The sequence below is a fragment of the Callospermophilus lateralis genome, chromosome 4 (assembly GCF_048772815.1).
Source record: "Callospermophilus lateralis isolate mCalLat2 chromosome 4, mCalLat2.hap1, whole genome shotgun sequence".
Classification (NCBI taxonomy): Eukaryota; Metazoa; Chordata; class Mammalia; order Rodentia; family Sciuridae; genus Callospermophilus; species Callospermophilus lateralis.
The window spans coordinates 157859375-157871953 of record NC_135308.1 but is presented as its reverse complement, the minus strand read 5'-3'; the positions used below and the strand labels follow the sequence as shown (position 1 = coordinate 157871953).

The 12579-nt window shown below is 52.1% G+C and overlaps 1 protein-coding gene across 1 annotated transcript; it reads right to left on the bottom strand.

Annotated features, from left to right (window-relative positions):
• Window positions 1-770: 770 nt before the first annotated feature.
• Window positions 771-10613, bottom strand: Kdelr3 (KDEL endoplasmic reticulum protein retention receptor 3). Its single transcript, XM_076855164.2, has 5 exons — window positions 10356-10613; window positions 7208-7308; window positions 3392-3550; window positions 2297-2549; window positions 771-1613 (listed from the first exon to the last, which is right to left on the bottom strand). Exons 1-5 carry the CDS (start codon window positions 10444-10446, stop codon window positions 1573-1575), a joined length of 645 nt encoding a protein of 214 aa, XP_076711279.1. The 5' UTR covers window positions 10447-10613; the 3' UTR covers window positions 771-1572.
• Window positions 10614-12579: the final 1966 nt, after the last annotated feature.

Below are 12579 nucleotides of genomic sequence, written 5' to 3'. Positions count from 1 at the left end.
TTCAAACCAAAGTGAGTGTCATGTCCCCCCCACACCTCACCCCATCACTCCCCAAAGAGAAGGTATTTAAGCACTGATCAATCTCTTGCGGACATTTCTTTTTACAACCAAATTCTGATTTTTTGTTAACATAGGAGAGATTTCACCACAGGGAATGCCCTACTCTATTGCAGCTCCTAAAAGCATCCATTTCAGGGAAAGGTCTGTGGGTACACGAGCAATATCTGGACAGCTTGCTTCCCTTTTCCATCAGGGACATCATAATCTCAAAATGAAAAACAGCAAATTCCAAATTTCAAGAGTTCTTGTGGCCTGAGCACAGCTGAAATGTAGTAGGTTTTTTTTTTTTTTTTTTATGTAGCTCTTTGATGAATTTCTGCCTCTATGTTCAGGTTCGGCTCTTGCTTCAGAACATGAGCAGACAAATCCTCATCTAATGCCGGTTACTGCATTCACATTTGAAACTCATTTAGGGAAAGGGTTTTCAGTATTAAACCACAGGCCGCTTCTCCCCAATCCCTCCTTAACAATTCATTGTGCGGACTTATTTCATCTAAAAGGTTGGTGGCTTTTGCTTGGGATCAGTGCTCTCTATATACATGTCCTTGCTGGTCTCTGAACACATTCCTGTTGCATTAAGACTTGAAAGATTTGTAGATGTGTGATGTTCAGGCACAGGATGCTAAGAGCTATGTTACTATTCTTAGTTTGTAAATTGTCCTTTTTATACCATCTTGTTTTCTTTTGTAGGTATAAATAAATAAAAACTGTTGACAATAAGGTGTGAACTTTTTATTCCTTAAAATTTCTCTGAGTAACCCAGCATAGAGCTTTTTGCTCTAAGACGTTAAGTTGGGTGGCTAATCTCCTTAAACACCTAAAACTGATTAGTTTTAGAGCAAGAACTTGAATCACAAAACAAGATGAAGGGAACTTCTTGTAAATGCTTGGGTATCTAGCTCATCAGGAAAAGGGTGATCTTTGCTAATGGTGCCCCACTTGGGTCATTCCTTAGGGTTACGGTTCTAAGTTCAGGGCTCCCGTGAACCTTAAGTAAAATTTAAGCCAAGTAAAGGGGACTCACAGAATGACTTCACTCCTTCCAAAGCTGGTGAATTTGGTTTGCTTATGGCTTGAGTCCATATTAAAGTGAAATAGCCAGCTATAATCTTACCCTGACCCGTCTGGTCTCTTACAGTGAAGTTTACTACAGGAACATGCCCATAATGTAGCCCACTAGGTAGGGCAGTCTCCCGTGGACATTGTTCCACATTGCCCTTTCCAGGCAGGAGTTGTGCTAATATTATCTATTCATGGATCAGGCACCTTAGTTTCTCTTTCCTGGTAGCCAGGGCTTTAGGTTTGTATTTGGCCCACCTCTTCCGTGGGTATTGAAGGAAGATCCTGCTGATGAGGCCTAGATAGAATGACCAGTGTTTTCCTGAAATCCGTACTGAGCAATTTTCTGGCTTTAATTTTAATATTTGATCCCAAGTCATAGGTCACCAAGGAGAGCAATTGAAGTGGCTTGCTCCATGTTCTTATTAAGGTGTAGGTCATCTCTGAGGGCCCTCAGATTGGCATTGGAAGACTTAACTTCTTTCCTTTAAGTACTGGAAGAAAATGGAAATGAAGTTAGAATGTATTGTATGGATCAAAGGACTGCTTTGTAACCACATAATCCTGTCTCCACATCCAGCTCCAGGTGTTGAGATGTTAAGACCATAGGGGAAAGGGTTTCAGTGTTAAACCACAGAGGAACCATGGACTTGCTGACCTCTGTCTTGGTTACTGACACTCCATCCCTCTTAGGTTGTAAACTTAACATTTGGCCTCAATGTTGTATTCTACCTCTTAAACCTGGATAATGCAGCAGTTCCCTAACTAGCTAGTTCTGCTCTGGCTTCTTTTGACCAATATAGCAGCTAGAGGATTGGTTTTTTAAATGGCTCCTCCAGGCACTGCTCTTGTTAAGTGCAGACCCCTTACCTTGGCAGCCCAGTGACCTGACATCTCCAGTTTTGTGGATTGGATCCTGCTAACCTGCATACTTAACATTGCACAAGGCTGGCTGATTCTCAGGGGTATTTCACCTGTATTTTCCCAACTAAGTCAAAGGTCATGGCTCTCTTGGTCTGTTTTCTCTTGGTGCAGCATACTGAAAATCCTTGCCTTCCCTATTAGAGGGAACACTGCAGAGGGGAGCCTGGGCTCTCCCCTGTTCCTTGGGTATTATGGGATGAATGAGTAACGGCCAGCCAGAGCCTGCTGGACGTGCTTTCCTCCCAGCACCTACCTTTGGTCACATACAGGTAGAAGAAATCACAGTAGAAGATGGTTTGCACCACTCCTGACACCACCGCAATCTGGTCATAGAAGTTCTCAGTCTGGTACCGCCTGATCCAGTTGGCCAGGTAGAGGGCCCGGTAGAGTCCCAAGAAGAACAAGTAGTGAGTGGTGATGGTCTCGGCCTCCCCAGTCTTGCTGATCATGAAGAGCTGGGGCAGGATGGCCACTGACTCCAAGTAGATGGAGAAAGTCCAGAGGATCTGAGCCGAAGAGACAAGCACAAAGGAGCTCAGCGAGGCCAGGAAAGGGCCTGTGGCTTTAAGAGATGTAAATACATGTTTACTGGAGGGAATATGTTCAGCAAAATGGTTTAAATTCACATTCTCAATAAAGAACTAAAGGAATCGTGCCTCTGGCTCGGGTGGAGCCCTTGACTAGTATGCTGGGCTCCACCCCCAGCAAACTGCACAAGTGGGCTTGAGTTTTTTTCTATTTCTGGTTCTGGTGCTGGAACCCAGGACCTTACATGTGTTAGGCAAGCACTTCACCACTGGGCTACACATCCCCAGCCCCACACTTCAGTATTTTGTCACCTTTTTTTCCTATGTAAATATAATTTTGATTTTTAATATTAAGACTGCAATACATAATGCTTAGAATGAGTATTTCTAAGGAACATAATTTTTAAAGGTTGCAATTTTGCTAAACTTGCCATAATTGAAGCCAGAGTTTCTCCAAATGATCCATAAATACCAGCATCAAGATCTCAGGCTTGTTGTCCACAGATTTGTAGCCATCAGGCCAAGCACACAGGCTTAAAACTTCGGCCTAAGCTTGGTCTAGGGATCTGCTAATCCTATGTTGGACTCAAGGTCTCAACAACCAGAAGTGGGCTGGCACCACTGGTTCATGAGCCTCTTGCTGCCGCAGGTGTGCCTCTCTTCCTGTGGAGGACTGTGACAAGCATGTTGCCATTTTCCAAATTTGGAACTGAACAGTCTTTGAGCAAGGGTCACAGAAGTCAAGCCCAGATGCCTCCGTGGGCCTGAGGGATGGATGCTAGGGGCACGTTTGGGGGATGTGGGCTCAGAGACTCCCTCACCTCCAGGGGTGTAAAACTGTAGTTCTCCAGGAAGGAAAGGCCAATGACGGGGACCAGAAGAAACTCCAGGCGGAATGTGTCATTCTCGATGTCAAATGTTTTCCGAAATTTCCCATAGATCATGTACACTGTGACATAAGCACAGAGGAGGAAAACCACCTAAAAAGGGAAAGAGCCGTGAGAGCCTAGGAAGCCACTCCCCAGCCTGAAGCCTGCCAAACCCAGGGCTCTGGCCAGCAGGTGAAATGTGCTCTCAATCCGGAGTGAACAGCTCTTGTGTAAAGTAACTCCACGCTTCTAACTGGGACTGAAATGTGCGGCGCCGGTTGTCCCCTCCGTCTGTGGAGTACTGGGCAAGAAAACAGGACCAGTATTTCTTAGGGGATGAGGCAGTGCCATTCTAGGGCTCCTAAAAAATCCCCCCGCTTCCTGGATCCGCATCAATGGCTTGCGAACATTCTCCCTCAGGCTGACCTCCCTGGAATTATTTGGCCAGTGTTCCTTTAGAAAAGCAGTCTAATTATCCTAGCTTCTGCCCGGCAGGTAACTTCCTTCAGATATGTCCTCTAACCTCCTTGGCCACATGCAGACACTCAAGCGTGAATCAGAATTACCCAGATGGGTGCACACCTGCAATCCCAGCCACTCAAAAGAGGCTGAGGTTCGAGGATCACAAGTTCAAGGCTAGCCTGGGCAAAAAGTAAACCGGGCTGAGGATGTGGCTCAATAGGAGAGTACCCCAGGGGGCTTGTCCCAATATTGAAAAAAAAAAAAATCTCATAGATGGGCTGCTCTGCCCCAGCCCCAAAAATTCTTCCTTTGCTTGTTAGGTCTGAGAATTTTTGTTTCTTCTAGTTGTACACGATACCTTTATTTTTATTTATTTTTATGTGGTGCTGAGAATTGAATCCAGGGCCTTGCACACACCAGGCAAGTGCTTTACCGCTGAGCCACAGCCCCAGCCTCTAGGTCTGAGAATTTGCTTTTCTAAGTTTCCAGCTGATGGAGATGCTGCTGGCACAGTGGCCTAGAGAACTTTTACCTGTCCTTCAAGACTCAAGTGACATAATTTCCTCTTCACTAGAATGAAGGACACTTGCTGTCACTACTGCTCCATGTGCAAATGTTCCCTGCAGCCCGGGCTCCTGTGTTCTGTAAATGTGTATGTACAAGTCCTTCTCCCATGCAAGAGGGCTCATGGAGGGCAGGGTCCACCTCTGAATCCCCAGCTCCTAACTCAACACCTGGAACAGACAAATGCTGGAAAGAGTGGATGCAGCCGTGGTCCCCTGTCTCACAGATGTGGAGACTGGCCAGTTGAGGATTCCTAGGACTCATTCAGCCAGGCTAAGGGCTGGTTCTGAAGTCTCAGCCAAGAATGTCCATAGCAGATCCGTGAGCAGAGAAATGGACTAGACAAGTGGCATCTGATATTCAGGTGAATTTAATTAGGTGATTTGAAGACCCCAGACTCAGGTTCACAATGAATGAGTTCAATACTCCACAAGGAGCAGCACCCTCCATCCTATCAAGCCTTGTACCCAGATGCCTAGGAGGTGTCCCTTTGGGTTAAATACCTTCTAGCTTCTGTATATTACCTCGTAATTTTCAGAACAGTCCTGTGTCATAGGTAGGACCTCCCCCGCATAGGACTTCTATCAGATAATGCACCAACTAAAAACTACATTTCCTGGCTCCTTGGCAGATAAGGACACTCAATGGCACAGGGTGGAGTTTGGGGAAAGCTCTTACCCAACTGGCAGGCACTCTATTATTCTATTCCCACTTCCTTCTTCCTGCCCAGAATACGATATAACGATGATAGGATCTCTAACATGCATTCTGTGACCCCATGCCAACCCGGGTACCAACTAGGCATCATTCAGGACTAACTACATTTCCAGACCCACTGTCACACTAAAATGCAGAGCCTCTTGCTTTAAAAAAACAGAATTTCAAGATGGCAACATTAAACCAAGTGGGGGCCCTGCTAATCCACTGCACAGGTCACACACCTATAAGCCCCAGTCACACAAAAAATGGCAAAGCAGAAAGTTGAAAGGAGCCTGGGTGTCCGTGGGGCTGCCAATCCCAGCCCTGGGTTGCCTGCCCCCAGATTTCATGTTATGAGAATGAAAAAATAAGACCTTGTGAAGATCACCCTGAAATCTGTCACCAGCACCCCAGCAGTCCCAGCCCACATTGCTGACTGCACCTGTGCTCCTTCCACTAAACTGTGCTGCCAGGACGGTTCAGCAGAAGCAGGACAGTCCTCCCCCAACAGAAGGAGGGACACCTATGGCCAGGGCCTGGGGCATCGGGGTGGAACTGAAAAGCCAGTTTCTTCTGAAAACAGGGGCACACTTCAGAGCCACAGCTTCTCCCCAGAACATTACATCACACTGCCAGCCTGCACCCTGCCCTCCCCAGTCCTCTGCAGGCATCTCCACCACACGGGGTGGCCCTCGCCCATTGTGCTCTGCCATAGCAGCCCTCTGTCTTCTCCGCAGGGACTGAGCTTGTTCCTGTCCCCAGACATCTTTGCACCAGCCATATCTTTTGCCCAGAATGTTTCTCTTCTGATTGTCACAGGGCTGGTTCCTTGTGGTTCGGATCTCCACTTGAGCGTCGCCTCTTCAGAGAGGCTTTTCCTGACCACACTCCCCAGGCTGGCTCCCTACTGGTCCTCTATCAGGGAACCATTTTTGAAACCGTTTCTTGTCAGGCAGTGGTGTACGCCTTAATCCCAGCAGTTCAGGAGGCTGAGGCAGGAGGGTTGCCGGTTCAAAGCCAGCCTCAGCAATGGTGAGGCGCCAAGCAGTTCAGTGAGACCCTATCTCTAAATAAAGTACAATATAGGGCTGGGGATGTGGCTCTGTGGTTGAGTGCCCCTGAGTTCAATCCCTGGTAATAATAATAATAATAACTTAATTGAAGGAAATGTCCATTAAAATATGACTAATTATTTGCATAGCCCTGTCCCTGATTAAAGTCTTTCTTATTTATGATGAGTCCCCCATGAAATGTCGGTTCTGTGAGAACAGGAGCCCTTGCACAGCAGAGGATGAAAAGTACAGGGCACAACAGGCAAACAAGTTCTCTGAAAGCTCCGGGTGACCCGTTGAATTGGTTTATTCTTCTTTCTTTCTTTCTTCCTTCCTTCCTTCCTTCCTTCCTTCCTTCCTTCCTTTTTCTTTTTCTTTTTTTTTTTTTTTTTTTTTTTGGTACCGGGGATTGAACTCAGGCACTAAACCACTAAGCCACATCCCCAGCCCTTTTTTTGTATCTTATTGAGAGACAGGGTCTCTCTGAGTTGCTCAGCACCTGGCTTTTTGCTAAGGCTGGTTTTGAACTCACGATCCTCTTGTCTCAGCCTCCTGAGCTGCTGGATTGCAGGCGTGTGCCACTGCACTAGACGGTTTGCTTATTTTTTAACCATTATGCATAATGGTTGATCTTCATCGAACGTTTGATGTGTGGCAGGCATTTCACATTTACCTTTTTAAAAATTTTTTTATACCTGTAGATGGCTAGCATGCCTTTATTTTATTTATTTATTTTTATGTGGTGCTGAGGATCAAACCCAGAGCCTCCACATGCTAAGCAAGTGCTCTGCCACTGAGCTACAGCCCCAGCCCTCACATTTACTTTTATTACCTAACTTAACTTCCACAAGCAAACCCTCTCAGCTAAGGACAAGTATGATCTTCATTCTGCACGCAAGGAGGTGAGCGCGGAGAGCCTGAGACCTCGCCAAGCCAGGCTGCCCGGCCACTGAGCTCTAACGCCATCCCCCTCGTCCTCCCAACCCCTCACCTTCATGACAGTGTTGTAGATGGAGATGAAGTTGGTGAAGAGGTCCAGGTACCTTGTGGTAAAGACGAGAGCGAAAAGGATCTGGCTCTTCCCAGAGATGCCTGCACCAGAGGGGACAGGAGACAGTGAGAACGCACATTCCCAGGCCACCCACACATGGAACCCAGATCCAGGGGCGTCCCTGCCTGCCTCATGAAAACCCTGCCTGTTGCTCCCCAAGAGCCAGGTCACTTAGCTGAGCCCATCAGCTCACTGGAGTCCTTGTTCCTCTCATTAAGCTGAAATCAGTCTCCCATCTCCAAATAAAGACGTGAACACTGAGTTCCCAGACCCCCTGCATGTGCCCGCCTTGATGCTTGCTCTGGGGGTGGTGTGAGTCGGGCGGGGTGGGGGGTTGTCGAGATTCCTCTCTGCTCCACCCCCAGAGCTCCAGCGACAGTCCCCCCAGAGCTCAGTCCCGGGGGCAACAGCTTACTGACTCTAAGATGCTGATTCACCAGGGAGACTGGAGCAGGCGGAGGAAGGCGCGGGCCAAGGAGCAGCCAATTTCATTTTCCAAAATGCAAAGATTAAAAAAGCCCTTTTCCTAGTTATAAAAATTATGCCTATTTTTACTCTTTATAAAACAAAAATCAGGGGTGGGGACGTGGTTCAGTGGTAGAGCACTTGCTTGGCATGGGTGAGGCCCTGGGTTCCATCCCCAGCCTCATAGGGAGGGGAAAAAATCTGACAATATAGAAAGATGCAAAGAGAGAGGCCTCAGAGTGCACCCCAAGGATCACTATGTGTGCACACACACCTCGTGACACTCACACACGTGTGCTAATGTGAATATCGGGCCTGGCAGCCGTGCTGTGTCACGGTGAAGATGCATCTGGGCCCACTCTGCCCCACTCCAGCCAGCTCCCCTGTCCATAGTCTTCCTACGGCTCAGGGATCTGGCCCAGGAGTCCATGCTGCTCGGGGACTCTTGTGACCACTGTTGACACGTCATGGGGCGGGTCCCTGGCCGGGCCTTACTTTTCTCTTTCCCAGTCAGGCCATCAGCAGGGGAGCTGCAGCCCATCACCTCCCCAGACTGCTCCTGCTCACATGCCTACTCTGTCCTCTCTCCGGAGCCTCACTGTCCTGGCTCCAGGACAACCTGCTGGCTTCCTGCCCCTCTGGCTGAGCCTGTCCTCACCACCTCGGCCTCACGCTGCCTCCTCCCTGGCCTCTGCCATCGCAGCCATTCCTTGGCCCATCACCCCATGTGCCAAGGACTCTCCAGCACCAAGCTTCCCTCCACGTTCTGACCTGTACATTCGTCTTCCTGCTCTGACCATGAGCCCCCAGACTCACCACGGTCCAGCCCAACTCATCACCTTTTCCCAACCTCCTCCTTCTTCTTCTTCATAAACGACCCCCACCCTCCTGCCCAAGCTGAAAACCTAGGGCTTCCCGCAAGCCTCCCTCCCCTCCGTCCCTCACGTCCAGCTACCAGGCCCAACGCCATTCCAGTGCCACTCAGATGGCCCAGCCACCATCCCTAATGACTCCCAGACTGGTCTCTCCAAATCCTCCATTGCACCCCAATTCCATTCTTCACCCAGCATCCCAAGAGCTATTTTAAAAATAAAATTCTGCTTAAAGCTCTTATGTGGCTTTGAAATGCTCTTAAAATAAAGTCCCAAAGCCTTATCCCAGCTCTGAGGTCCTGGGGTGTTCCTCCCCTGGTCTCCTTCTCCCTCCCCTCCTCCAGCCGGGGTGACATGTCTGGATTTGATTCTGAATGGAACAAACTGTCTGAGGCGTGTGGCCTTGAGAAGCCACTCCCACTGCCTCCGGTCTGGTTCCATTGAACCCCTGGACTGTGCCTCATTTTAATGACCAAGGAGAAACACCCCTTTTAAAGCCTCTCACATTCTGCAGGGTGTGGGGTCAGTGTACCACCTGGACCAAGCCTGGGCCTCACACCTGCGTCCAGTCAGTGTCCTCCCTTGGCCTGGCACTTGAGTACTTCGAGGGTAAGGGTCACAGTGGGGCTGGCTGTGGGCAAATGAGCCACAGCAGGGTGGTGGAGGAGACTGGAAGACAATCTTCCCAGAGGCTGCGGAAGGCCACCAGGTCCGGAGCACTGCCCGAAACCACCTCACACCTGCACCTACTCCAGGCGGCAGCCTGGGTCCCGCTCTCTCCTGGATTCAGGAGACACTTGTCAGGCCCCCTCCTGAGCCCCTTCCATTGCTCCCAAGCCCAGCTCCTCGGCCTGAGAGAAAAGGCCTTTTGCATCTGGGCCTCACACTCCTGACTCATTTCCCTCCTGGACCCTTTCTGGGACATGCCCTGCCCTCCGTGACCTCTGTGTGTTGGTGCCCCTCGTACACTCAACACCACCAGCTTCCTGGGCCTACCCCTCTCCAGGGCCAGCTCAGAGCAGCTCCCTCCATGAAGCACAGCTTTCTGCCTCCCCTGCTCACCCTGGTACTCCTTCACCCCATTGCCAAGTGGAGGCAGCACCTCCTGGGCAGCAGGTCAAAGATGGCTGCAGGAGCCTCTGATGGCACAGGGCCCGTTTGGTGACCACCAGTCCAGCCTGGAAACTTCCAGTCCCCTGCAGGACAGCCAGAATGCTGGGCAAACAGGTGACCTCCACCCCTCCCTGGACCTCTGCTCAAGTGGCTCCCTGCCTACTGGGCCAGGCTGGTGCCCCTCTGCCACATCACAGCCACAGGATCACCCAAGGCAGGGCAAGGCACAGGGCCTGCCTGGAGGGGGCTGGGAGGGAGAGAGGAGGACAGAGGACAGAAGACCCTGAGATTGGGGACCACTCCCTCAGTGTGTCCTCTCTCTTCCCTGGTGAGGGTGGAGGGAACAATGGGGGACCACCGCCAGGAGAATAGGTGTCACCTCCTCTTTCCCATCCTCTTCCAACTAGCAGGGACAATGCCAGTTGGGGGGTGGTGAGGAAGCTCAAGGCCACCCTCCCCCCACACCTCCAGGCTCTTGGTCCTTACTTTTTATGGGGGCGCTGGGAAGCTGAGCTCTTTTTGTTTCAAGGACCCCACCCCATGCCAACGTCCCCACCCAGAGCAACCTTTGTGGAGCGCCCCGCCCAAGGCAGGGGCTGGCCAGCGAGGGTCCCCCTTCCCACCCCGTCGCCCCTCACCCGCGCAGCACTTGGACCTCCAGATCTTCCCCAGGAGCAAGATCATGGCCAGGAGGTGGCTCAGGTCGCCGAGGATTCGGAACACGTTCATGGTGCCGCCCGCCGGGGCCGCGCTCGCGCGCAGCAAACTTCAGGAAACTTTCTGGCGCGCGGGCGACTTGCCACGTCCCCGGCCGGCCTCGCGGTGCCCCCGGCCCCTGCCCGCGCCTCCTGCCCGGCTCCGCGCGCGCCCGGCCCGCCGCGCGCCTCCGCCACGCACCCTTGGCCAGTCGGTGACGTGGCCAGGCCGGCCGCGGCGCGGGGTGGGAGCCAGGAAGCGGCGCCGCCGGGAGGTCCCGCCTCCCGCCTGTTCCAGCGCCTCGGGCCCAGGCGGCCGCCCAGAGCCCCGCCGCCGTCCAGGGCGCTCCAGGTGCCCTCCGCGTCCCCGGAAATGGGAGGCCTGGTCAGGGCACGGGGCCGGCCACAGAATCCCCTCTGTGCCCAGTTCCCTCTCTGTTCATGGGCCCGAGGACGCTCGTGCCAGGTGAGGCTCAGTCCTGTGTGCCTGCCTTGGCATGAGCCTGGCAGTTGGGGGTCACCCTGGATGGTGACCACTGCTGTGATGGTCAGCATCCTGGGGTTGGACACCTCTAGCCTTGGATTGGGGTGGGGAAAGAGCCAGAAGAGCGTCCCTGTCCTCTGGCCTGTGAGTGTGGACATCCACACTGAGTGTGCACAGTGGTCACGACAAGTCCACGTGTCTGGTCAGCTGAACTTGGCTCCAGCCTCATGCTGTGGGCCTCGGGGGTTTTGTCGTAGTGTGGAGTTGCTGTAAGATGAACGAGGTCACGCTGGCCAGGGAGACCTGGGAAACTCATTCCCACCACTTCCTTCTTGGCAGGAAAGGTGGGGGCGAGGAACTTCTGGATGAGAGTCCCCTCAGTACTGTGTGGCCTGGGGGATCAGCCCCTCTCTGGGCAGCAGAATTTGCCTCCGTGAGCAGAGCAGATAAGCCAAGGGCCCTTGCTGCTGGACCCTGCCCCTCCCTTTCTCTTCCCCTACTCGGGACCCTCATCTCTCCCTACACAACTAGCCTCCGTGCACACCCACCTTTTGCCACAGATGGCCAGAGAGCCTTCCATGATGAAAATATGTCACTCCCATGTTCAAGACCCTCCCGTGGCCCCCCAGCTCTTCACCATGACTCCTAGAGCAAGGTAATCCTGAGAGGCAAACTGTGGCCTGAAGACCAGCAGCGTTGCTATGCCTTGGAGCGCAGAATCTCAGTGCCTCCCAGCCCTGCAGGGGTGACTCGGAATCTGCAGTCTAAAAGATGCCCAGGTGACTCAGGTACACCTGAAGGTTTGAGAGGTACCGAGAGAGGTTATTCCCACATAGAAACAGGCACAGAGAAGTTAAATGATCTGCTTCCGGGTCACACAGACACTAAGTAGTCCTGGAGCCCAGAATCCAACACACCGTCTGACTCCAGAGCTCATGCAATTGAATCATGACCTCACACTGTGACGAGCTCCCCGTCGTGGGGGGTGAGGTGACGGCCCATTTGTCAAGACAGGCCTCCTCAGCTTCAGAGCGCCACTTCTCAGGTGAGGGAGCTTGAGGTCCCTGAGATGAGCCGCAGGGTCCAGGGGCCTCTAGGAGCAGGAGCCAGGCACATCCCTGGGCTGTGGCAGGTCCTGAAAGGACCCCTCCGTACCCTGCTCCCCTCAGCCCTGCCCAGATGCCTCTCCTCAGCCAGCACCCAAAGAAGGCGGTGGCTATTTAAATCCCTCAGGTGTGGCTGGGTTCTTTCTGCCCAACCAGCTGGCATCTCCCTCTCAGCGCCCACTCCTCCATGAGCCAGGGAAAGCACGCGCATTTGCCATTTGGTGAAACATCTGTCCTCCCCGGAAGGGGCCCCAACTAGCAGTTGGAGGCTGGAGTCCTCCCCTTCCCTTTATTTCTCTCAGGAGACCACAGGGAACTGGCCGAGGCTGAGGAGGTCTGAAGTGCCACCATCACAGTAGTGGAGGGGAAGAATCAGGCTGGTGGCCCTAGGGTGCAGTGAGGCTTTGAACTTGCCAGGTCCCCTCTCTGGGTCTCAACTTTCCTATCTGTTAATGGGGATAATGAGAACAGAGGCGCTGCTGACTGGGTATTCGGCGCCCCTTGCACCAGGTCTCTGCGATCCGCCTCTGAAATTGATAGCTGCGTTCTGATCTGACAAGATGAGGACAGCGAGGCT